Below are 26,933 nucleotides of genomic sequence, written 5' to 3'. Positions count from 1 at the left end.
GAGCATCAGGCAACTGGGACTAATAGAGCAGTGTGTTGCTGTCAGTGCAGACGTCGTGAGATGCGTTCCAGCTGTCAGTGACTGAGTGACACTTGCATCCCAATGGCAAAATAATGGTCCCACTTAGTCATAACAGCTTTTTGACTTGTCTTGTCACCATCCATCCTTCCTACGCTGTAGGATCACACTTCTTATGCAGCACAGTGACACTGCTGGAATAGGAATTAATAAGGCAGTGGTTTAAAATGTCCAAGTCTTCCCCGCTATGCAATGATTCCCTTGCCCTGTCTGGTTGGAATGAACACTTTGGTTTGAGGAAATGATTACGTAATTCAAGACAGGGCAAAGAAAGAGCAAGCCTTAAATACAGGAAGAGTTTGGGCCTCAAAAACCTTGTCAGATAAGGGTGTTTACTTTCCCTGGGAAATGTGAAGTAGCTCCTTACTCTGCTTAAGTAGGACAAACATCATTAGATCTACTTCTTACCCCTGGAGTAACATAAACAAAATACCTGCTCATTCAATCTCTCTTACTTTATTTTCTTTCTCTATTGTCTTCATTTTTTCCATGGGAAAACAACAGTCGTGCGCTTTTCTATTCAGAAAATAAAGGAACAGAACACATCATGTTGTGCCTGGGAACATGCCAGCACTTCAGAGGTGACATAGCATCCAGGTGCGGCATTGAGTGTTCTCCAGGTGGCATTACTTTGGGAGCTGTCATTCTTGACTTTCATTGTGATAATCTATGAGATAAGGCCGTATTTACTGAACTGATTGAGGTTCTTACTATAAGAGTTGGGCAGATCAGGAACTGGCTTGTGTGGGAGACCCTGAATGCATCTCTCCAGCACTACTGTCTTTACTTTCAGTGTGACTAACCTGGGGTCATTTCTGGTCTGCAGTTCTTTTCTGCTATTAAGTCTGTATCTTCTCTCCTTTTTCACTCAGAAATGTTTTGAAAACTTGTTCCTTCTCTTTGTTCTACCTGCTGTAGGGAACCTGCTTTGGCAGACTTGATGATCTCTGGAGGTCCCTTCCAACCCCTACAATTCTGTGTTTCTTTCACCCAAAGTTCTTTATTCTTCATTCCACTCTCTAAACTTTCTTCTAAGAGAATACTCAAGTCCAAGTCCCCCGAAAGCCAGTGTGAGACATTCCTATGGATTTCAGCAAGTTCAGAATTTAACCTTAGATGTCTGTACGCTTCTATCTTCTGCACACTGTGTGAAATTCATTGACGATGTGAATGTAAACCAAGGACAGAATTGACCCCAGGTTAGGGCCTGTTCAGCTGTTCAAATTAAATGCTGGAGAATACAAAGTTATTTTAAGTGAGCCATGGGAAGACAGGAACTGTTGAGCACAACAAATACATACGGGTTGGTTGTTAGCATTTCTTAGTGCTACTGGGCTGAAAGCTACTTTCAGAAACTAATTCCTGTAGAGTGCTGCTCTACTATGGCAATACCTGAGCTCTTCCTCACTTGATGATGGCCTCCATGTACCACAAAGTTGCATCCCATCGAGTTCTCACAGGATGCCATTCCAGAATTCTTGCATTTGGAAGGTGGAATCCACCCCTTCTGGAACCAAACCCTGACTGCGATTCCAAGGATGAAGCAGTTACAGCTGAAATGCAGCTTGTAGGAACAGAAACATCTGTGGGTAACTGTGATCGAAAAGATTTCATGGATGAGAGGGGTTCCCTCTGCCTGGTAACTCTATGTCCTGTCTCTGGTAATGCAAGTGTAACACAAGCAAAAGGGCAGGAGCATTATCATAACAAGGCTTTTGTGGCCTGCTGGCTGCTCAAAAATGAGACAAAAAAGAGGGGGAAAAGGAGGAAGGAAGATTGATCTGTTCACTGAAATTTCCAAACAGTTGGTGAAAGAGGAGAGAAAAAGAACAACTACATTCCTACCTCACTTAAGCCAAAAGGAATGACGTAGATGTAAAGTATGAGGTCTTGATTATCTATTTTTAGATAATTTGTTGGGCAAGGAAGAAACCTAAGTAAATAGGGCTTGAAATGCCTGCCATTTGTGCTTAGGCACAGTGCTGTAATATATAGACTTGATTACAATGCTTGCATGCCAAGACAAACAAAATAGTGTCACTGGGAAGAAATACTATATTCCCAACCAGAAATGCCTGTGAAAAGCTGCTTGTAACCCTGGCAATGAAAGACTTTAAGCATTGGGCCATGTAAAGGGAAAAGAACTGCCTGTACTTTACTAACCAGTCCTCTTTGTTTTCCTTTTTTTTTTTTTTTTTTTTTCCCTTTCCTTGGTATCTCAGCAATCACAGAGTGACAATCAAACCTAGAAGTAAATAGGAGCTGTAAAACCTCGGAAAAAAAAACATATTAGAGAAACAAACCGGCAAACTGAAAGCTGCCTTTGTTACAGTCATGAATTTACAATGCAAGCTTCATGATTTTTCTCTCTGCTGTGTGTGTACAGAGGGTGATGGACAAAGTTTGGCAGGATCAGGCCAGGTGGCATTTAGCATCAGCAGCACTAAGTAGCAGTAGGACTGGCTCCTTCCTGATGGATGAAGAATCACTGTCATTTTCAGATTTCTGCTCTTTGCTGTCCAGCTGACTTATGGACTGCTTTATATGTCTCCAGATTAGGGCCAGGTAGGTATTTGCATACTTGAGGGAGGTGTTTGGCCTGATATCTCAGAGTATTTGAGAAACTCATGACGGAATTTGTTTGCAGTCCCAAAGACTTCATAGGGTAGCAAGATGCTGTTAATTCCATTTTACAAGTGGAGAAAGAGGCTTAGAGATGTTACAGGACCTGTTTTAGAGGAAGGAGAAGAGCCATGACTAAGCATTACAGATGACAGCAGCATGCAGTTTGGGTTTTTTTGAATGTTTTCTAAACTTCTGTGTTTTTATGCTAACAGCTGCTCATTAGTAAGTCTGTTTCATCAAGGACTAGTTGTCCAGTTTGTCTCTGTCCAGTAGTTCCTTGTACAAGATGGGAAGCAGAACTGCCATGTGAACAGTCTTCCTTGTATTTTTTGGTCGATCCAAATCAATGTAACCCTAGACGTTATAAGAGGCATTGGGTGTTTGCTTATCTGGGGGTTTCACTTCACTTTTAAGTGTCTACTAAAGAATGCAGTTACATTGGATTATTACTTTGCTTTGAGACACGTTGACACAACATTAATTACTCCAAACAATGCCATGCCATCTAAAGACTTGATCAGAGGAGGCTCTGCCAGGTCAGAGAGCAGGAGAACTGCCTAATGGCAAGGTGTCATGGAAACATCGTCTGCAAAGGAAAAAAAAATCAAGTGCAGAAGGAAAGTTCTGCAGCCCTTCCAAGCCAACAGCCACCACTTTGCACTATGCAGGCTTGCGTTTGGAGAAGTCTGGAAGTTTTACAGTGACCTCAGTACTAACAGCTGGACCACAGTTCCTAGAGCTGTGTACAGCATCACCTTTGGAATCTCGTAATCTTTAGCACGGTAACAGTCAGGGTTAGAAAAGATTGTACTTGTACTGATATCTTATCACTGAACATTGAACCTCCTACGTGTGGTGTCTCAGGAAAAGTTTATTTGGTTGTAAAGCAACAGGCACTAGGCAATTCAACATTACAAATACCAGAGTCATTGCATTAGGGTCAGGTGTGGCGAGTGACCTGAGTAAAAGTTGAAATGAGGAAATTCTGACTCGCACACAACCTCTGCACTCAACTACTGGAATGGGGTGTATCTGTTTGGCTTCTTTGGCCAACTTCGGGCAAGTCAGGTGTCCTATTTGTGAACTACCTGCCTGTGTAGGGTAGAAAAACGTGATTGAGGCATGGGGTTTCATTGCCATTACTAAAGATATTAGGTGAACTTCTGGAGAGGCAATCTGTCTTTCTAAGAGCCCACATTCAGTTGTGTTAGGAATTATAAATTTGAAAGCCATTTATAAGATGCTTCTTGATGGAATACAAGCTCTCTGAATACCCAGGAAAGCAGTGAATATTCATCTGTTACAAGAGTATTCTGACTGCCAAAGTATGCTCTTCTAGTAGGTCTGCAGCAGGATTAATCAGACAGTCCTCTGGGACCGTACTGCCAAACAAATATTGCTGAACACACGCCATAAATATTTGTAAGTGAGACTACTGCTAAGTAAAGCTGCATTTAAAGGTACTCCTTGCTGCCTGTAAATGGCTGCAGCTCTCATATCAGAGAAGCTGGGTCTCTTTACAGCAGTAAAGAGTACAGCCGTTGCGTTTTGCTGCCTATCACAGGCTACTCTTGGCAAGTGACCTTTTTCTTTTGCCTATTGGTCTAGACATTACAGTAGTGGAAACTGTCTTAATTTTAAGGAGTTCATTTTTCCACAGCAGATTTGGACACAGCTTGTGTTTGACAAGAACCAGAACTGCTAAAGCTGTAGTTTGCAGTCCTAGGAACTCAAGTGCGTAGCATGACAAAAGCTGTACATATTTGTTTCCTCTGTAGGGATGAAGCCTATTCCTGCCTTTCCATTTTTATATTTGTTCTAAAGGTGCTACGTTGGCAGTCAGAATGGCTTATGTTGCCTGGAAAAGGAAAAATAATTAGAGTGGGTTTAACTCTACAGAAATGCAGTCAACACGTCAGAAGCCCTTTCTTAAACAGGACTGCTTACACCAGAGCTGAAGAATTCAGCAGATGAAGTAATGTGAATCATTTGATCACAACTAATCTCAAAAAATGCTGAGCCATCTTAGGACTGGATTTCAGTTCCTCCAGTCTGGCTTACTTGTAGGCAGTGGGAAGAAAGCACAGCTCATGAAAATTCTGTGATTCTCTTCAAGGATTTATTAGTATTATTTTTTTAATTCGAAGAGTTAAGTGCAAAGTTTCTAGAAGTGTACATTGCCTGCTTAGCATGCAGTTTGCAGTAGTAGGTTGATGAATGCCCTTGTCCTAGGGACTTTACATTCAGATAAAAGTTGATTTATTGCCCTAAGCATTTTATTATTATAGAAAGGCCTGTTTACAAGCTGATATAGCCTCATTTTTTCCCTCTCTCCTTTCTTATCCTTCTTCCTCTCATTTGCAGCCCTTCACATGAACCGTTCTCTCATGCAGTCGAGAACACAGATGAAGTTTTATTTCAATTTGAGAATAAGCATGGTAACTATTACTAGCCAAAACACACTCCCTTGCTTTCATCTCTAGGGAACTGCTTCCCTAGAAAATGTCAGCTTGCCAAAAATTGAGCTGTACTGGGATGCTTGTTGGCTTTTAGCAAGTGGTCTGGTGAAGACCAGGTGGGACCTGTGCCTCATCTGCTAGCCAGGCCCTCCTGCCCTCCCTCTAACCAGCAATCAGCTTTGCTTTCCTGTCCCCTGCTGTGCTGCTGGCAACCTGGACTCTCAGGGCATCACCACAAGTTGCAGCTACTCTGTACTGACCTTGGTGGGTGATGGTAAAGTTACAGGCAAGGCTGGCTTTCCCTTCTGTGGAGGAGACATTAGGAGAAAGATGGGAGGAGCACCTCCTGGTTCAGTTTTAGAAGTAAAACCAATAAATCATAGTTTTCCAAAGTCAAAGACATCAGACAAAAGCCTGCAAGAGTACTGAAGTCTCATTGCTACACAGTTGTGGTTTCTCAAGAGTTGAGCTGTGATTGTTTCCCCAAGGCACTGTCTATGGAAGGGTTAAACTTGGGAGCAGGGGCTTCTTTTAAGGAAAATTTGTCTGGGAGAAAGCTGCTCACCAGTGCCAGAAAATGTAAAACTGAGAACTCAAAACACACGTTTTTGCATTCTTTCTTTCTCTCTTTTTTTTTTTTTCCCTTCTGCTTTGCTTCTTCAATTCTTACACATTCATCATCCAGTCTCAGTAAGTTTTTAATTGCTTGCCTGAGGGAAGGAGGTTAGGTTTTCCACATGCTCTTTGATTTTGATGTACTGTGGTTTAATCACAGTGAGATCATATTTACACCGAGTCTATTGTTTGCATGCTTTATTTTTTCCCTTCTTCTTGTATTTTTTTTTTTCCCGTTGATGTCACAGAAGGCACACAGCCCTCAGACAGATTTGAAAAGGCTTTTTAAAGTCATGGAGCTAGATCACACCCTTCCTTGGGTGGGGGGAAAGGAAACTGGTTATACCATACAGAAAACTGTGAGTTAGGTGTGGTGGAGTTTCCCAAAATATCAGCAGGTCTTGAATGCAAGAGGTCAGGGGATGTGTTTTGCATTCCCAGAAAGAGCAAAGAAAATGGGATTTCAGCATTCCAGAAACTCAAGAGGACAGGGGAATAACATCAGGATATGTGATCAGTGGATCACTGCTCCGCCTCACTGTAAATTGTGCTGTCACTAACCAGATCTGCCTTCTATGATAGCTCCAAAACAGAGTGGGTGGTCTGACAGTACGGAGGCAGTGTGTGAATCTCATGGGTGTTCCCTGATGCTGAGCAAAGTACATTGCCTCAGGCAGGCCATTTTCTAGGCCAGCTATGGCCTGTTCGGTCCCATTGCAAAGAGGGTAAGCAGAAGGTGAGGAGGAGTCTCTGCCTCTGCTGAGCTCTCCCTGAATTCTCACCATGCACTGCACAGGTCTGATATGATACAGTGGTGTTTATGGTACATCCAGAGGAAGGCCACTAAGATGATCAGAGGGCTGGAGTACCTCTCCTGTAAAAAAAAAGTTGATGGAACTGGGCTTGTTCAGCTTGGAGAAGAGTTTTGTAAAGTACTTTGCTGACTGCCTGCAAAAACCTGCACACACCAATGTCTCCTATTTGCTTAAAATGGAATAGCTATGGTGAAACAAAAATGTCCTTGGAGCTGAGAGCTTTTGGTCTCTCGTGTGTTTACTTAACATTTGAATCCCTATCTTGGAAAAACTGATCGACTACCTCAGCATTTTGAGGGGGAGCATGAAGTGCCCGAGACCTAGCTGCCTGCCACCCCTTCTGACTGCAATATTGTGCCTGCATAAACTGTGTGTAGCCAAAGTGTGACAGGTATCACACCTTCTTTGGTTTACCCCACTGTGAAGCATTAAGGAGGGGACATTCCCACTTCTTAGCGTTACTGCGTAACTGATCGCACTACAAAAAGCAGCCTGGAGCAAACTCTGCAGTTCAGGCCAGACAGAAGAGCTGGGACAGCTCAGTGGATCTCTGAAATAAGACACTTGCCTTTCCCTTCTGCAGACCCAAGATTTTCCACATCACAACTTCCAGACAGCTTGGCGTACTCTAGCATGACTGGCAGCCTCCGTTCCAGAAATGCACAGGACCAGACCACGAGTATATTCAGGGTGGAAGAACAGTCCTTATTAGGGCTCTGCTCAGGCTGTTGCCTCCTAGCTTGCTCTCTCATTAGCTGTAAAGTCAATCTTCCAAATCTGTACATGGAAAACTGCCTTAATTTCCAGCCAACAGGACTCATAATTATTTTGGCTAGTAACACTTAACCAGAAAAGTGTCTGCCCTAAAAGCAAGCTTGTTTTCTTAGGAGGAAAAAAGCAAGAGAGAGCCTAAAAAGTGCAACCGTGGCATTTGTCTGAAACGTTATGACGCTGAGCATCTGCAACCAGGCTCCCTCTTTGGTCCTTAGCTGTGAGCCAAGGAAGCTCAGTCCTTGAAGTTCAGAGCCACAGCCTGAACTGGGTGCTAAGGGCTTCTCAAAGCCCTTCTGGTTGCCTGCCTGTAACTGTGGTAACAGCAGCACCCCGGTGCTGCAGCAAGCCGTTTCATACAAGTTGTGGTAGCATTTCTTGCTTCCTCGGTGGTGTAACTATTGACTTAAGATAAAACAAAGTACCTGCAGCCAGCTTGCTGCTGACAATCAGCTGTTACCAGCCTGTGGGCTGCTACCAGCAAGCAGCAAGGGACCATTTTGCAGTCCATTTCCCATGTAAATGCTGTTCTCACTGTCTTGTTCCCTATTTGAGGAGACCAGCAAAAGACATTTTCCAAGGCAGAGTGGCTTATTCTGACCTATGTCAATTTGTATTAAATAAGCATTGTGGAAGGTTGCTTACTGAGCTAGCCCTGTAACCTACCATGCATCAACAGGTTCTTTCCTTGCTAACACAGAACAGCAGATTCTTTATTTCGGTGGCAGAGACAAGAAGTAGGAAGGGAGACAGGAACTTAAAAGCACAAATGTTAAGCTGCCCAGTGGCTCTTGCAGTGAAGCTCTCTCATGTGAAGGTGCAATAGAGCATGAACTTCACCCTCTTCCACCAATACTGCTTGTAGTCAAGTGGTTTCTCTCAGAATGTAGCTCTTTATTGGATGTTTAGAGCATTTCTTCTCAAGGGCAAATCATTACTGTTAGGCCTGTAACCGTAGAAGGATATATAAATGCTTTAATAGCTATGATCTGCTTTAAAGAAACCTAAAGCAGAAGCAAGGGATAATGAAAACCAAAAGGAGACAAGAATCTGTACAAAAATACTCTGTGATGGTGAATTCAGAGTGATTCAGCCGAGACAAAGATACTGGTTTGTGCATAGCCGCTCCTTCAGGGTGTCTCTCCCAGCTTTCCTTCTTTTGTTGCTCTCTTCCTTCCTTTTCCTAAGCTATCTTAACATAGAAGAGATGCCATTTGGAATTTTAAGAAGCTGTTTGTCCAAAAATAGAGATAAGGGGTCCCACCTCTTTTCAGATAAGAGAAAAGATGACTTCCCTTGTCCTATTTTCACATAACCTCTACGCCTAAGAAGCAATACTTAAAGAAAAAGTGAAAAAAAAACAAAACCAACCACCAGAATAGAAGTCAGAACACACAACCCTGTATGGAACGTCCTCAGATTGCACCTCTGAGGGGAGCGACTGAACTTCTTTGAGCTCACGGTCGGTCGAACCTTTCCCATGAATGAGCGCTCATTGATGGCAGTGCTGGCTGAGGCAGCCCTGTGCGAGGAGCTTGGCACCGCAGCCCTCAGGCTTAAGGAGACCATTGTGTTTAATCTCATGGCGTGTCATTTATTATTCCCGTGTTTACTTCCACGGCTGCGTGCACCTCACACGTTCTTGTTACCCACGTCACTGGCTGTGTTTACTCTAAGAGAAAGTGTAGATGTTTCCACCGCTCTCTTTAGCCGTTCCCTCTTCTGCCGCTCAGCCTCATTAACAAGCAGCTTTTTCATCCTTCAGACCACAAAGAACAGAGTTCTGTCAGTCCCCTTGGCTGCAGGGAAGGCTAGCCAAAGCAGATCGTATTCTTCAGGGTATTTTCATGTGTTTATATTCAGCTGCGGGGATGACAGCCATTGATTCCTGTAAGTTTGGGAGAGAGGATCCTTTCCAGGGCTCATCTAACAGATCTGTAGGCTCATATTGGTTTTAGGTCCAACTAATGGAACTAGGGATAGAATTAAAAAATTAGGTTGAATTTTTGTGTGTCTGTTTTGTCTGTACAGAATGTTAACACAGAGGGAGCTTGACCTTGTGTTAAGCTTTCAAACACTGCAGTATTACTAACAAGACACGAGGATTCAAAAGTCAGACTGAATCTTTCCAGTCAAAGAAAGTCAAAGCTGTCATTGAACTGAAGCGTGGCTTCTGTGACACAAGGCTCAGGGGAACAAAACTGTATTTAGACCACAGGTGCTTTCAGTTTTCAAAGAGAGCACAACTGCATACAGCATTTCATTAGGTGGACCATCCTTCATCTTCCTCGAAGAAGGCTGTAACAGCTCTTCAGTTCATTTTATGAAGCTTGGCTGATTTCTGTGGCACAGCGTAGGTTATCCTTACCTAGGATCAGATTGTTTCTCCCTTGAAATTTCAGAACTTGAATCTGTAGCTCTGAATCTGACATCCTTCTTTTTTTTCTTTTTCTTTTTTTCCTTTTTATATTGAAAATATAAAGGGAGTTTTGTGCAATTTTACATTTGCATAAACAAGCTCCAGGACAAGATTCTCATCAGCCCTTTCTCTGTTGCCAGTTTCTTTAGGAAATGGCTGAGGGCTTTTAGCACTTGGTCGTGCAAAAAAGATCTCTGCTGTGCCTTTGCCTTGTCATCTTACGTGTTAGTGCTTATTTGGTGCTTCACAGATAAATGAGCAATAGAACCAGGCCTCTAAGGGCAAGTCCAGATAATTCCAGATATTTGTAACTATTCACTAAGACAGAGAAAGGGAAAAGCATAATAGACATGACTATATATGTGTGTATATATACATATATATGAATGCATATAACAAGTGATGCACAAGCAATTGCTTACCACCCCCTGACCAGTGCCCAGCTAACTCCCCTAGCAGTAGAAGAGAGAAGATGAGCTCCCACCCCCTTCAGAACTCCTTTTGCATGATGTCAGATGGCATGGATTGTCTCTTTGGCCAGTTCAGGTCAGCTGTCCTAATCCTATAACCTTTCAGCTCCTTGGGCCATTTGCTGAGAACGGCCTTGGCTCTGTACAGCACTGCTTTGTAGAAACTATAAACATCAGTGTGCTATCAATGCTATCAACATTATTTTTCTCTGAGAACCAAAAATGTAGCGTCATAGCAGACACTGTGAAGGAAACAATTCAGTTCCAGCTGAAACTAAGACACCCTCTGCAGTGTCTGAGCCAAATGGTATGCTGTGAGATGTGACCAGATGCCTGCAGTATCCCAAGGTTAGTCAAGCCTGTCAAATCAGTGGGCAGATAAAGCCTGCAAGTGTTGAGGAGAGTCTTTGATTGGAACTTCTTTCTGCATGTAGAGAAGCAGAGACCACCAGCTCGATTGCCACAGCAGGTTAACGTTAGCTTTGTGGTTTTCAGAAGCTTTCCTGATGACCTGCTGTGGTGACTGTTTTGTGTTGCTTTTTTACTCCTGAAGGCCAACTATGCTGACTAATGAGAACATTTGTGACACTGTTTCTGCAGCTTGTATTGAGAAATCGTGTGAAGAAAGAATAGAGTCAGGGAAGTACTCATCACAGGAGGTTTGCTTAGCACGAGCACGGTGTAATTGGCAAGGAAGCAGTGTTGTTTTTGGTCCCAGTGCTTACATGGAGAAATATTTAGCCTACTTTACTGCTCCATCAGTGACTGATGCTGGTGACACGACCATTCAAAAGACTTTGGGAAAATTGCTGTGAAACAAGCAGCAACCAATTAGTATAATTCACATGCTGGTGCCCAAGTTAACTCTGACAACAAGAATCTGAAGCTATTTGCAGCAAAGTTCTTGAAACGCATCCAGAAAGTATTAACATGCTGTACGCCAGGTGGTCAGAAGGTCACTGGGACAGAGATAATGAGCAACTGGAAAAAAAAATTCACATGGGAACTTTCATCTGCTCTAATTGTACCACCGTCCCATTCTTTGTTCTGACAACTGCTGTGATGTAGAAGCTAATCGGGCTTTTTTAATACCCTAAACCAACAAAGTATAGGAGAATAAGCATTTATCGTATGTGTAGCCTGCTCATTTTGTGGACCTGCTGTGTTTTTCATTCTCCTTTAAACACCATTCTCTGCAAAAGCCCTGTTTAAGTGGTCAGTTACACAGCCAGTCATCTTAGTAGCTTTCTTGTGTGAAAGATGCATTCAAAAGAAATGTAGGAAGATGAGAGATTAACTTGAATATCCAGACCAGACAGGAGATTTTCTGTATTGAAAAGCTCAGCTGAGCAGCAAATTCAGCCCAGCAAGAGAGCAAGAGTGGGACGACTGTCTTTAACCATGCTAAGGAAGTTCTGCCAAGGCATGGGCAAAATTGCTTTGTGCTTTTTTTCTCTATGCATATTTCTCAGTGTTGTTGATTGATGAATGGAGCAGACTTCACTCAGAATTGTGGCTCGTAGTGCTGAGCTCAAAACAGCAGTCCTGCCAGAGTCCAGAGCTTAATTTGTACTGACCTCCTTAATGATGCTGATGAAAGGCAAAGCCAATGTTTCTCATATGTTTGAAAGCTGATCTCCCAGTCAGAGAAGAAAAAACTGATCTCATACACCCTGTTTCAATACCACGTCTTGAGAAAAACATACTCAACTACCTTTTATGTGATACTCAAACTTCTCTTTCTTCACCCACCAATCACCCTATCGTCCAGCCTCCTGGTTGTATGCTTAAGTGTATGCTACACTTAAGAAACACTGAACTGAGCATGGTCAAATGGATGAAGCACAGAAAGGATGGGGAATCGTTAAACTATTTTTTAACAACAGGAAAAGATGTAACAAGTGGAGAAGAAAATAAAAGTGCTATGTCCAAGAGGGAGGATAAATATGATAGATAAAACACTGACCTGTACTTGCCACTGTCCCTATGATAGATAAACTTTCAAGACAGCTGCATATCCTATCTTACAGTGGATTAGCACCATTTCGGTTTGTGTCTTGCATCCAAATACTTTAGCTGGAACGCTCCAGATATGGGGCTCCCTGTGTTTTTTCAGGTGCTTACAATTAGTTTATAACTGTCTCTGCTGACTGCCTTCACCAAAAAGCAGGCAGGCATAGAACAGTTCCTGCCAAGACATTTGGAAACATCACCAGAGCCAAGAAATGAAATGTTCGCAGCCTTTGTGAGGAATCCAAGAATGTCAGCATGTACTGCCTGCCTACTTTCCACTGAATACCTAAGCTTGGCTAATAACTTGGAACTGAAACACACCATACAGGCCTGCAGCAAGAGTGGAAAGGAGCCAGTTCAATCCATGAGAAGACATGGCACTTCTCAGTAAGACATCTGAACCTCACAGACCTCAAGTGGATGTAGATTCTGTTGTATTTTAGGCTGTTTTTTCCCCTCATCATGTGATCCACAGTTTATATCACTTGGAGTCTCACTCAAGTTGGACTTAAAATATCAACTAGCTAGCTGTAGCAATACATGGATCATACACATTAATAAGGAAATCCATGGAGGGAAGTGAGGCCCAAGTAACAAGAACACTCAGAGCTGAGAGCAGTGCTCTGCTGGAAAGGACAGAATCAAGAAAGAAACCATTCGAAGAGCTTCCACTGGACACTGTATTACTGGATTGTAATTGGCAGAGTTGCTAATACATCAGCATCTCACTTCTCCAACTTTGGAAAGAGGAATCCTGTGTTAAGTTGCATCATGTTCTTTGTTATTTTGGTTTCCTGCACACTTCTTTGTCAAATTCAGTTCTTTTCTTCTCTCTACCTGGAACGTGCTTGAAGTTTTGGAGAGTGTCTGCTATGTTTGTTCATTTGTTTTTCTTCTCCGTCTTTTTCCACAGAATCTTATGGCAAGAGCTCTCTATGATAATGTCCCCGAATGTGCAGAAGAGTTGGCCTTCCGCAAGGGAGACATTTTGACCGTGATAGAGCAGAACACTGAAGGCCTCGAAGGATGGTGGCTGTGCTCCCTGCATGGCCGGCAAGGCATTGTCCCAGGCAACCGCGTGAAGCTTTTGATAGGTCCAGTGGTACAGGACAGTCCTTCCAGCCAAGATATGTCCAATGCAGGACTGACACATCAATCCTTCAACCAACAGAAGATCTATCAAGTGCCAAGCTCACATGCCTCAGCACGGGACCCTGTCTACCAGGTGCCTCCCTCCCATATGAATCAGGGAATTTACCAAATACCCACTGGACACGGTGTAGCAGGGCAAGATATCTACCAAGTGCCACCTTCCACGCAGAGATGCCTTGACGGTCCACCTCTGACTAACAAGGTGAGTGCATTTACTTTCATGTCATAGCTCCAAGGCGCGTTGCTTGTGCTGATTGCCAGTGATGTAGTTACTGTACAGTGATTAGGCTACGGACTTAAGACATTGGAAGGATAAATAAATAAATTGAACTACTTACCCACTCCCTGCTTGTAACTTTACTGCTATGGGAGGAAAAGGCCCAGCTCTTAATGGCTTGCTTATTTCATAACTCAGTAAAGCATGCAGCTGCTGAAGGTGAGGAAAGTGTGTTATCCTATGTCCTTACAGGCTCTCTCTAAGGAGCCTGAAGCACATCTGGCATATGGTACTCTTGCATTATCTACTCAGAGGAGAGCTGCTGCAATGAGACTAACTCTCCCACAAGTTAATGAACAGTAACATCATCTGCCCCAGTAATTTTTATTTAATTAAATATGATGTACTGCCTTGCTGGAGAAGTCCCAGTGGACCTAAACTTCAAAGATAGAGCAATGATTGCTGAGACAAGATACTTGGAAGAGAGAAGGAGCATGAGGATGTTAACAAGAGATGTTTTAGTAATAAGCCTGAAGTTTATAGAAATTAATTTGATGCTTATCTGTAGCTAAAATGCAGATTTCTCGACTAAAAGTGGGAGCTGCAGCAGCTACACAGTACAGCTATTACTGGAACAGCAGAAAGCTCCAAAGGCTTCAGTGAGCATAGGAGAGACCTTCCAGTACTTGAGCCCCTTCCTTGTGCTTGTTGTCCATCTCACTCTCTCCTCATCTCCTGTATTTACCTCATTTTACCTTTGCAGGTAAATTGGTACACAGTGCCACCTACATAAGTGGCAACAGGGCGTCAGTGGCTGAAAGTGTTAGAGAAGGTGTGTCTGTATGAGGAAGCAGAGGAATCTGTATGAGGAACCTTCCAGGCTCCTTCCAGCCAAAAAGAAGTTGTCCTACTGGCCCTCCATTTCCACCTCAGCAGCTCTGGCAATTAGCATCTTCTTTACCTACAGAGCTTAAGGTTAGATGAGTTGAGGATTTCTCTGTCAGCAACTTGTTGACTAGTTCAGATTTTCAACTCCTGATTTATATTGGCAAGACGGTCTGTTTTGGGTTGTTGTGTTTGTTTATAGCCCCTAAATTGGTCTGTCAGGCACTTGGAAGAGTTCTTCTAATGCTTTTATTTCCTTGTTATAATTTCATTTTCATTAATAAAAATAAATGGACTGTTTTCCTTCTCCTGTGCAAGAGCAAAAAAATCTGTGGAATCATTCCAAATCAAGTTAGAGGAGAGTTTTGTTTGCTCAGCTTTTCTACAGTTATGCTGTGTAGGACATGCAGGAGAATAAGATGAGCAAACTGCACTTTCTGCAAGCAACGTCTTTGTTGGAGCAATTATTACCCAAGAAAATCCACATCTCTCTCATCCTCTCTCTGTAGGCTAGATACAGTTAAACCTTTCTCAGGGCAGTGTGGTTTATCTATCCACATTAGTATTTAGACACCCACCAAAGCAGTCACCAGACAGCCAGCAAACAGTCAGCTGACTCAAAGGAGAGTTTGCATTTTAGTGCTGGTGTGCATATAACAGCACAGTCCTGTGCAGAGATACCTCAGCTAGCTATCTCAGGCCACACAAGGTGCACCATACTGCAGAGCTGTGCAGAGTATGATGGGAGGCCCAGGATGCTAGCTCACATGCAGTGCTATGTACTGACCAGCTACTTTCCTTTCAGAAAATATAAATGACCCCTGGCGTAGCATACATGGTGTAATAGATTTGTTTGTGTCACTCTGCATACAAAAATCTCTTCATGTTCCATGTTCCCTCTGTTTCTCTAGCTCCCCAAAATTATTACAGCATTCTGCATGAGCCTGGGTGCAACGTGGAGCATGCTGAAACCCTAGATACACAGAATTGAAACAGATTTCAGTGATGCAAACTTCTAGTGGAAATGAAAAATCAGAGATGCTAACGCACCTGTTTTCTCTAAGTTTATGCCTAGAAACTTCTCAGAAAATCTGAATATGCATTTTTCTGAAGTCTATAGAAAAATAAGACCAATTATCTGGCTTACAACTTGTTTCACTCAATTCTTTGCAAACTATGAGAAGTGAGCTGTGCTACACAAAAGCAAGTGAATTGACCACTCTAGAATAAATTAAATGCATATTTATAAAGCAGTTTACCCTGTGCAAAGCAGCTATCAACGTGCTTAGTGCTGGCTAGCATTTGTTGCTCAGGATGGGATTGCTTTGATCCTGAGTCAGTTAATTTGGTGTATGAGCCCCAAGTCTCAGTGCTCAGTATGTAGTGGCAGGCTTGCTGGATGGCAAACCTCATTCCAGTGTCCTGCTTTGATTAGAGGCAGACATCTGTCTAGTCCCAAGGAATTCTCTGGTTTAGACTAAAAAGAACCCACTGGAACTGAAATGATGATAAACAAGAAAGAACTGTAGGTTTATTAGTAACAGAAGAGCGAGGCAAAAAGTAAAGAAGAAAATACTCCATTCTTTATCAGCCTAAACTTGCAAAGCTGTGTTTACAGCTGTGCTCACCAAAAGCAGCTGCTGCAACTCCCTGCTAATGCCTTTGTGAAAGCAAATCTAACCAAGGAGAAGCACTTTAGCACTTGCCTCCTATGTACAAGGTAACAGCCTGTCCTCCTGATCCTCCTCCTCTAGGAATCTGTAAGAACAGTCCATAGTATTGAGGAAAAGGGAAAATCTTGAACGTTTGATTCAAGGAAACTTTGCTTGGACTTCCACAGGGATTAATAGTTTTTCCTCAGACTTGTGACACATGCCCAAACGGCGTAATTGAGCCACTCTGCTTTCTTCCATTAGCAGAAACAGCTGGTCAGCAAGCTGTGCGTCTTGGCAGGGCTATAGAAGTTGAAAGGCTTTTACTTTACACTCACTGCGTATGTAAGCCTTCTCCTTTCTCACAGCGGCAGTTCAAGAAGACTGTGGCCTAAACACCACCCTAAGCAGGGCCAACAGCAGTTTCTATCCTATGCACTTCTGTGCACATTTGCCTGTTATTTTGTTGTTGTTTTGTGTGTGTGTGTGTGTGTGTGCAAATGTGTGCTTTGGCTGTGGTTTGGCTGCCATACCGTTTTTTTATAGGCAAAGCTCAGGAACTGCTGTCAGGCAGTAATTATCTAGCCTCAGGTAACAGTAAATCAACAGCAAGCATGTTATAAAGCTGCACTGAGGTAACAAACATCTAGTTAATCAGAAAGGCAAAGCAAACCAAAAAGGAGTCCTGAGGCAGGTGATTACAATGATGAATTGATTCTGGCCAAGCAAGTTGATAACAACACAGCTCTTAACAGCTTCTTCTATCAAATAAAAATGCCACCTTCTAAAACTTACTCTACAAATGACACAGATAAGGAAGAGTGACTTAAAATTAGCCTTATTCAGCTGCAAGCTTCTGTTGCTCTGCTGCAGGTTCGGTCACAAAACAGTTACACCCTTAAGCATAAAGAGCATTTGGGGAGCTTAAAGATACAAAAGCTGCATCTTGCAGTTTATTTCTCCCATCTGTGCTCAACCCTCAACCTTACTCACTTTTCACTGCAACAAGCAAAGAGAAGGAACCTTCAGACACACCTGCTATTCAGGAAACCTGGGTTTTATCCATGCCGCAGAGTTCTACATAGTCTGGAGAATCTCTGCACCTCAGTGATCTCATCTACAAAACATGTGGCTATAATTATAAGGGAACTCATTCTGTACAAAAAATCCTTTGAGAAAGGTGCTATCAAAGCACCAAGTGTCTTTAGCATCTGCAATTACACACAGTTTTCCCTAGTTTGAAGTTCTTGCAAGAAGTCATGATTAAAGGACATCACCAGCATAACTCAGGGTTTTTCTTTTCATAGTTCAGTGTTTCCCTAAGTGATCTGCTCTACTGTCCCAGCCATCCTGAAAACAGCGTTAGCCAAAAGTTTCAGGGAAATTTTTTGCACGTTGGGAAGCCATTACAACAAATTCTGAAAGTTTTCTGTAGGAACCAATAGCTTTCAGGATTCAGCATAAAACAGAACACGAGGCTGACACACTGCAGCTGCTCAAGTGGGGAAGAGACAGGTCCGCAGCGGACATCAGCCCTGACGTGCAGCTCCCACAAGGACCCGAGTAACTCAGATAAATGGAGACAGATGCCAACTTGGAACTCTCCAGTACTTTTGTTTGTTTGTTTTAAACTAGAGCTCTACAGTTCAGGAAACACTTGGATTTATCCGCCTTTGTAAAGGTGGATGAAGCAGACGAGGAAGGAGCTCATATTCACACATGAACATCCCTGGCCTGTTTCCAAGTGTAAACACACCCTTGGCAGACCCTTTCACACCCCACCATCCTGTGTCCTTCACCTTTTTCAAGAGTTCAGTGCCTTCAGCAGGAGGTTTGGGTAAAGCACAGGCTGAGGGAATAGGCCTTCTTTCCCAATGGTCTTTATTTAAATCAGTCACTCTGGATGGATCCATGAGAAAGTGGAAACGCAGCCCCACAAGTAGCACCACCCTGACTGCTTTGGCACAGACTTCAGTAGCAGAGTCAGTTAGCTGTGCTATGACGTTTTTCCTTCCAGTTAAAGAAGTACTGTCTTAGCTGGCAGGGTACAAACAGCTGCGTGTAATGTGCTCCAGAAATAAGCCTGCCTTTCCTTGACCATCTTTTTACTTGCCTAGCTTCACATTCACAAAGCATGAAAATGCATCCATTTAGCAAAGTAAAGGGCTGCCTTTAAGCGTGGCAGACACATTTTGCCAGCAAGCTTTCTTTTTCCTCCCATAAAAACAATGTTTTTGTATTCCAAGACAGAATAATGTCCCCATTTACCCTTGAATCTAAAAGTCCTGTGATCCAGTTCCCTCAAAGGGCCCGAGCAGTCGTCTTACCATCTCTCTTTTCCTATTACTTTCACATTGTAAATTCCACTTTGGGGATTTTTAACCTTCGTAACAAAATATTGTTTCAGTGTTACAGTGCTGAAAACACAGCAGAATTGCTGAGTGCTGCAGGAATTGTAATGCATTCCTCGGCACTCACGGCTCTCTTTCATGAAGTGTGCTTTAAAGGATGAAATTCTCTCAGATTAAATGCAAGCTGAATGGCAAAGGCAGCGCACAGCTCCATCCTTAGATTTGGGAATGTCTCTTGTAACTTTCCACGTGGAATTAATAGGAGAAGTGCCATTTTAACTGCACGGGCCCTGTATCAGTAATCTATCCACGGGAGTCTCCATGCAAAGCAACAAATGAAGAAAACCTCATCCACACATGTGAGTAAGCCGTGGTTAGTCACCAGTGTGATTTCTAGAGAACTATTTTGAGAAAAAACTGCATTTTATTAGGCTGAGTAAACATATGAGCTCAACATTACTCCCTGCTTCTCCCTAAGCACAGGGCTCTTTTTAATCAGCTCTGTTTGTAGACCAGAGGGCATCATTTTTTCCCTGTAGCATCAGAAATAAGGCCGGTCCTGCTGCCTCAACCAACAGATGAGCTCCCTGGGGACACAAATCTGCCCGCACAGGCACAAGTACAGGATCAAACCTTAGCTTAAATTTAATAAGTAAATAATACAGGCTTATGAGTTCCCTCTTGATAGTTAGAACTAACTGGATCTTTGGTTACATCTGAAAACAGATTAGCCAAATAATATGTCTGGGTAATTAACATTTCCCCGCAAATACCAAAACTCAAGCAGAACAGCAGTTGAGCATTTTGGAAAACTTGAATGGAAAGTTGATTCTTCCAAAAGCGACTGTCATCATGAGGAGGAAGCACTATTTCTGAGATGGGAAATGGATGGATGAAGACTCATCTTGGTCAGGAAATACAGTTCTATGGATAGCTGGAGGCTTTGCAGGTGCTGCATGATTTTGTACGTATTTGTTTTGGCAGAAAACTAATTATCATCCAAAGATTATGGTTCCAGATCTGGCATGAAATGTTAGCATTCTTTGTTTTTTTAATAGCAGTGTTAATATTGTGTTTGGTTTTTTTTTCCTTCAAAATCTAAATCTAAATGAAAGCTTTCTACCAAAATCTAAACGAAGCTTTCTACCAAAACACCTCTAAAATAGAATTAAAGTGAAATTAATGCAGTTAGGCCTAGGAGACAAAACCCTTCCGTAAAACTGTCCATCCTCAATTCTTAAAGAGCACCAACATATTCCTGTTGGGTCTTATCACAGCTTTTTTATTCACATGCACAGTCAGACCTGTCTGAGGCCTAGTCTAATCACTGCATTACCTACATCCCTAATTGCCTGTTGCATTAATGTATGTTTACAAAGAGTCTGTACTTCCCATTAACTTGCCAAAACAAGCTATGTGAATGTAAAAGCCAGTCAGTAGGAGAGCTTGTCTGAACAGTTGCCCTAAGAAATCCAATACAAAAATAGAGCCAGAATGTAGATTATGAGCCAGGGAACATCTACAAATCAAACTACGTTGAACTTCTTCCTAACGGGAGCTTTTATTTGCCTGCTTCTCTTGGAAAAGCATGATTCTCAGTTTAAAAGATGGAGGGACACTTCACTATTCTGCTAATGTGTACCTGAGAGTGGTCTTGTGGAATTGAAACCAGCAGGGCTTCATCACAACCAGTTTTTCCTCCCACTGGGAAATGCCAATTTGCCAAAACTGAAACTGTTGACAGAGTAGAGTCTTTTCTAAGAAACGTCTCAAATGAAGAAATGAAATATTTTAAGAGAAGCAATGTCATTAAAACATCTCATTTCAACATATTCCAAATGAAGACTGTTTTTCTCCCCTTTCTCCTACCTTCTACCTAGAAATTTAATATTTCTATTATTTCCTCCTTCTTGTGAGATGAAAGTCCTCAAAAGAATTAAAACAGATAGTCTGGACTTAACCAAACTGATTTATTATTTGTAAGCCTTCAGGATTTCATGTCATCCACAACAGCAAGACTGTTCTCTGTTCCACCAGCGTGCCCCAGCACTTCATCTTTGTTCCTTCTTGTCCTCCAAACCTGCCCTAAATTTAGGCTTCTGTCTTTGAGATGAGAAAGTATCACCAACGTAGGAAACAAGCGTGCATTTGCTGAAGTGTTCTTCATGTTGGAACCTCAATAAAATGAGAAGACCAGACAGATTGAGATGAACAAAGCAAGAATCTGCTTCGGGTATTTGGCAGGAGCAAGCTACTGAAGCACTGAGATGCCAAGTTTCGCCACGAGCTTTTTGTTAATGAGAACACATGCTCAAATTTGATCACAGGTTCCCAAAGATCACCTTAGCAAATACACGTACTTCTCCACCAGAAGAGCTTATCACACAATAATTTAGGCAGATTTTTTCCTCCACAAACATGTAGTTCAGCACTCCAGAACGCACGGTTGTTGTGTCACCAGTGGTGTGACACATCAGCTCTTTGGCCTTGTTGGCCATCACATGCAGAAATTACATCACTCTGTCTAAAGTGAGTAGATGTCAGGGGATGGCACTGGCAAAATTCTTCTAAGAGCTTTGGACAAGTATCCTATTTCACAGTTCCCTTGAAAATGGTGACAGTTTATTACTAACTGGTACACATGCTGTGCTTCCTCTCCTCTCTAAAGTGGAATATCCCCAGAAGTGTTAGTTTGGCTCTTTTTAATGAGATTTTGTAAGCAAGAATGACTTCAGAAGCTGGGAGTACCCCTTCCCAGTCAGCATTGCTGTTCAAGGGCAGCCAGCACCAAGCCTGTTCCACTGAAGCAAGCAGAAATGCTGTTCAGAACACAACTGGCAGAAAACTCCAGAGCTGATGCGAGTGAGGGCAGGACTGAGTCATGAAAGCATCATTAAAAATAAAACTGCTGATCTTATAATCTGCCTTCTATTGCTAACTCAGTAGGGTCTGTAGAAAGATGGAGCTTTGCAACTGCATTCAGTTTGTGATCACGAACACCAGCGGCAAGCAGAAAATTCAGCGCTGTGATCCAAAACTACAGCTGATGCAAATCAGCACCATTCCACTGCACTTACTGCAGCCCTGTGATTTTATGCTAGTGGAAACTTAGGTCATCTGTGTAACTGCATAACTTAAGAAACAAACAGAGCAAACAAACAAAAACCAAAACAAAGTCACTTGGAAACTAAATAAGCCTGTATTTCAGATACAGGAAAAGAATACAAAACTGAAGAATAGCGTAATGAACTTCTGTGTGCTGGTTTATGGAAAGGCTCAGACCAGGAGTTAAAAAGTCACAATCAGGCTAGCTGCAAAGCTGCTTTCTCTACCCATATCACCAGTAGTTCATGGTTGGAATCAAGGCCAGCTTGTGATTTCACTTTTTTTTTTATTTTTAAATTGGTTTCACAACTTCAGTTTCACATTGCCCAGAATCACTACCCAAAACTTGCTTAAACCCTGTTGAAGCACTGTGACCTCAAAAGAAAAAAAAAGTAGCATCTACTTTTGTTATTATTTGCATTACAGTACCAAGGAGTAGTTTTATTTTTACTGTTTTAAGACTGGATATCTACTGGTGAGGCACTCCAAGCCACATCATAAAGTTTCCATTTAAAGCCCTGAGTCTGTAAAGTTAGGCATTTTCACACACTGTGAGTCAGTGACATCTGGACATGCTTTAGCCCTTAGTCCATACAGTTAGAGCAGAAAAGGAGATCATCATAAGCAAGGATCACAGACGACAAACAGACACAAAAGATAGGAGACATAAGCAGCCATTGTAAAGATGCATGCAACACCAAGAAACAAATTCTCCATCAAAGCTGTATTTGAGCTGTGTTTGTCACACCTCCTTATCTTCACACATCTCAATCTCACTTCTTAGAAAACTCACTGGGAAGCACCCACTTGTGGGCAGCCTGCACAAAAGCTGCAGTGTCACTGTGTGTGTTGATAACCACATTACTGAGCAGAGCCCAGGAAGGAGAACGCAGTCGGTGCTATCAATTTTATGTCACCTTGCAGAAATGGTTGGGCTCAGAGCACTAGAAAACAACTCACAGCTGTATCTACAAACCTAGCGCATTAGAAGTGTCTCTATAGGCATCCTCTCCTGTCAAGGCTTGTTAGCTTTGATCAAAAGCTTTCCAGCAGTTTGGTGATGACAGAAAATACTTCACCACAACATTTTACAGTGGCCTGGTGGCTATTCACTGTCCAGCTTAAAGTGTTACGGTTTGTTGATCGTAAGACCTATAGCAACTCACAGAAACAAACGCTGGTAAGTGCAAGCATACTTAGCACATGTGAGAATGAAGACACAAACAGCTGGAAACGTTTGGGTATCATCATGTATAGCAAGTAAGTAAGTTAAAGCTATTGCTTACTGAAAATACCAGACAATAGTGAGTGATATGACAGGTGCTATTTACAGGAAGTGCATTATCAGTTGCTGAAAATCCTGATACAGCCAGGAGAGGAAACTACTGTGTTTTCAACAGAAAGAACAGAGCTTACGCCTGCTTCCCAGTTTGTTCAGATACCCATTTGAAATACAACATTCTTGCTGTCCCATGTAGCCATATAACTGTTCCCCTGCCCCAGAAAGCTTAAATAGACACACCTGGCTTCCTAAACAGGTGAAGCAAAACAGAAAGAGCTGAAAAGTAACACATTGTCTTGAATGAATCACAGAATGGCCTGAGTTGAAAAGGACCACAATGATCGCCTAGTTCCAACCCCCTGCTGTGTGCAGGGTCACCAACCAGCAGACCAGGCTGCCCAGAGCCACATCCAGCCTGGCCTTGAATGCCTGCAGGGATGGGGCATCCACAACCTCCTTGGGCAACCTGTTCCAGTGTGTCACTATCTTCTGAGTGAAACACTTCCTCCCAATATCTAATTTAAATCTCCTCTGTCTCAGTTTAAGACCATTCCCCCTTGTCCTATCACTATCCACCACCAGATTGAAAGCATGACTATAACGTCTTACCACACATCCCTTCTATTCCTCACCTCTGAAGAGCACTCATCTATTTAAAAGCAATCAGGTGATTCTGGGGCAAGTTGTTCAGCATACTTGTGCTTTGGTTTTCTTACCTGTGAAACTCAGCAAAGCACATTTCCCATCATTCTGTACATCGAGTGCTGCAGTTCTTGAGAAGAGGCTGCATTCTGCCTCCACAGTACTGCTGCAAATCCAGAGGAATTCAGCTGGCTTCTGTAGGCTTACTTATCCTATGTAATCTTTAAACAATGTAAACTACAGTTTTGTGTGCCTGCAGGAAGCACAAGATCTGTTTTGTTACTGCTTTGGTTAGGAATGTTCTCCGTTGTAACCTAACTTCAATTTTAATTCCGGAAGAAATAGAATGTTATTTTTTTTCCTTATGTTTAAGGAAGAGGGTTTTAATAGTGAACCACAGAGCTCAATATTTTGCAAAGTACTTGCACATTCAGCTCTTTTTCTTGGTCAGAAGCATGCAGTTGGCATGGAAAAGGCTCAAGTAATTGCTTTGGAAGAGTGTGGTCTACGGCAAGAACAGAACAAACTTTATGTTCAGTTGCCTTTGTTTTCCAGTACTGAAAGCTTAAAGTAGGCCCATTACATGTTTCACCAGAGCCAAACCTGGTCCCTGTTAGTTGCTCTGCATGGATTAAGTGGTTAACAATGTTTTGAGAATGTTGGGCTGGATAGTTTGTGGGAACACCATCTGTTTCCTTTAACACGTAAACAAGGAAAATTGCTGGTTTGAAATGCAGGATTATTTAAACTCAGATAACCACAGGCATTCTTAAAATAGAGGAGGTAAGACAAAAAGGAATTGTCTTGTGGTCTGAAGTTCAGTGACATTTGTTGGGAAACAAATCCCTAAATGCCAGGCAGAGCTGCTAGTACTTTGTCACAAGTGAGAGAAAGGGCACCTTTCCTTTTGCAGCCACAGCCTTCCTTCTGAAGTCCATCTTCTAAACTAAAGTGCCATCAAACATGCAAAACCATGCTATCTAGTTCAGCAATGCCCTGAAAGGCTTGAGCATCCCATTCAGAAGCAGCAAGTTCATTGAACGTATTTATGGGTGAACAGCCCCAAATCAAAAGTTGCTTCTGCAGATACTGGGTTTGATGGCTTTCTCAGTTCATCCACCCTGCTACCTCCCTCTTCCTCCTTCAGAAGAAGCAGTACAGCCCCATGTCCCAGCTTCCCATACGAGATACTGGTGTTTCAGGTAACATGAGAGTTGCAGGGAATGTTCCACGTTTTCATTTCATCAGGCAGCATGGGCATTCTTTTGAGCACTGGAACAGGCTCCGCAGGGAGGCGGTTGAGTCACCATCCCTGAATGTGTTTAAAATCTGTTTGGATGTGGTGCTCAGGGACATGATTTAGCGGAGGGTTGTTAGAGGTAGGGTAGTATGGTTAGGTTGTGGTTGGACTTGAGGATCTTGAAGGTCTTTTCCAACCTGAGCAATTCTGTCATTCTATGATTCTTTTACTTAGCGTAACAAAACATTAGCTCAAGGTATGTTTTGGTGATGAGCAGCTTCTGTTCTGATCTGACTGGGAACAAGCAGTCCAACAGAAGGCAAGTTTAACCTAGTTAAAAGTGTTGGGAGGGAAGAGGAGCGGGGGTACAACAGGAAATGTTCTTGTACTCAGCGCAGAACATATCAGCATTTGTGGGGAATTTTATGATGAAATCACTCAGAACATGTTGTTACTGGATCATAATCCTCACACAGGAAAATACACCTGAGTCACTAGGAGAACAGAGTTGTCTTTCATATTATCAACAGACCTTGGCTGTTGCTGGGTGTTGCTGTTTTTTTTTACAACTGTATTTTGTGTCTTTGCTATTTCAAAAGCCTAAAAATGAGCAGACATAAAAGCCTCAGGCAATTTTATTTGGAAAATAAATGCCACCTTAAGTACAGTGCACTGCTAAGCGCAGCTCTACAGACAGCTCAGGTCTTGTGTTCACAGTCACCCACGTAGGCAGGCTGTGCTCACAAATACCCCAAATAAGGTATGTCATGTTTATAACTCTCACTGCTGTTGTCACCCAGAAACACCCAGGCAGGGGCTTGTTTCACTCAAATAAAGGGGTGGCCCTAGGGCACTACTGTGTCAGCTTAGTCAAGTCTGAGCAAATGCAAAAGTGAAATGCAAAAGTGTCAAAAATCTAAGTGAAATTGGTGTTCATCTGACCACTCTAGCTTTAGTGTGGTTATTTAGGCTTCCATTATCAAAGAATCATAGAATCATTTGAGCTAAGGGACATTTAAAGGCCATCTAGTCCAACTCCCCTGCAATGAACACGGACACCTACAGCTCCATCAGGTCTGTCCAGCCTGACCTTAAGTGCTTCCAGGAACGGGGCATCCACCACCTCTCTGGGCAACCTGTGCCAGTGCCTCACCACCCTTACTGCAAACAGCTTATTCCTTAAATTCAACCTAGATCTTCCCTGTATGTTTGAAACAATTTCCCCTCATCCGCTCACCACAGACCCTGCTGAAGAGTCTGTCCCCTTCTTTCTTACAGCCCCCTTTTAGATACTGAAAGGCCACTCTCAGGCAGTTTTAGCACAGTAAATGAAAGCAGCAGCCTTGTATCCGTTGAAGCCTTTCATACAGCATCTGGTACATTGGCCTTCTCTGAGAAATGGGATCATCTCCAAGGACTATCAACAAGAATAACAGCAGCTGCATGGTAATACTGCTGTGCAAATGTTGAAGAACTTGAGGTGCCATAAAGCTTCTACAGAGGTGCTGCGCATTGCTTCCTGCTTTAAGAGTTCAGTGGCTTATTACTGAAGTAAGGCCACGGCTGTAATTTTGAAACCCTCGGATCTTTGCAGTATACTTTGCTTAAAGCCAAGTCCTTCTGTTCCTAACTTGGGTGGAAAGTGTTTGACTGGCAGCACCCAACTGAAGGAAAAAGGGATGCAAGCTGTGCTGGTCTCATCTCTGGCCCTCACAGGCCAGAAATATCATGAGGAAGAGGTGTAGACATAAGCTAAAAGTTTCTCAGGCAAACAACATAATCCCAGGATTACATGAGGAGGGCCAGGGAGGGACAATTGATCCATTTTGGTAAAATTCCAGTACCACAAGGGAGAACTTGCTTTAAAGTTTTGTAGATCTCTCTTACAATGCAGTAGGTAAGTCTGAGGGGAAGAAATAAACTCAGTAAATTCAATGCATTTTTAGGTTCTTTTTAAACCCCATCAATCCCGCACTCAGTCCAGCAGGACTCCTCTCAGGGATGCTCCTACTCAGCACTGAGGTCATCCTATTGCTTCAGTTCTGTCTTCTCTGTCCTCTGATGCTAATTCAAGGAGAAGCAGCTCCAGTGAAGGGCTGTGTTTCCTCACCTGCCACAGCTGTCCTTCCCCCCTCACCTATC

General features: G+C 42.7%; 2 protein-coding genes across 4 annotated transcripts in view; one reads left to right on the top strand and one right to left on the bottom strand.

The window, feature by feature from the left end:
• Positions 1-26,933, bottom strand: part of TMEM170B (transmembrane protein 170B) — a 151,708-nt gene that overhangs the window by 115,545 nt on the left and 9,230 nt on the right. The window lies entirely within an intron of this gene.
• NEDD9 (neural precursor cell expressed, developmentally down-regulated 9) overlaps positions 1-26,933 on the top strand; it is an 84,505-nt gene that overhangs the window by 49,457 nt on the left and 8,115 nt on the right. For all 3 annotated transcript variants that reach the window (XM_048940770.1, XM_048940769.1, XM_048940768.1), the window contains one exon: positions 13,179-13,619. In XM_048940770.1, the coding sequence (XP_048796727.1) occupies positions 13,179-13,619 (441 nt within the window). The remainder of the gene's footprint in view (positions 1-13,178; positions 13,620-26,933) is intronic.

This window comes from Lagopus muta, chromosome 3 (assembly GCF_023343835.1).
Source record: "Lagopus muta isolate bLagMut1 chromosome 3, bLagMut1 primary, whole genome shotgun sequence".
In the NCBI taxonomy this organism is placed as follows: Eukaryota; Metazoa; Chordata; class Aves; order Galliformes; family Phasianidae; genus Lagopus; species Lagopus muta.
This window is presented reverse-complemented; position numbering and strand designations above follow the sequence as displayed.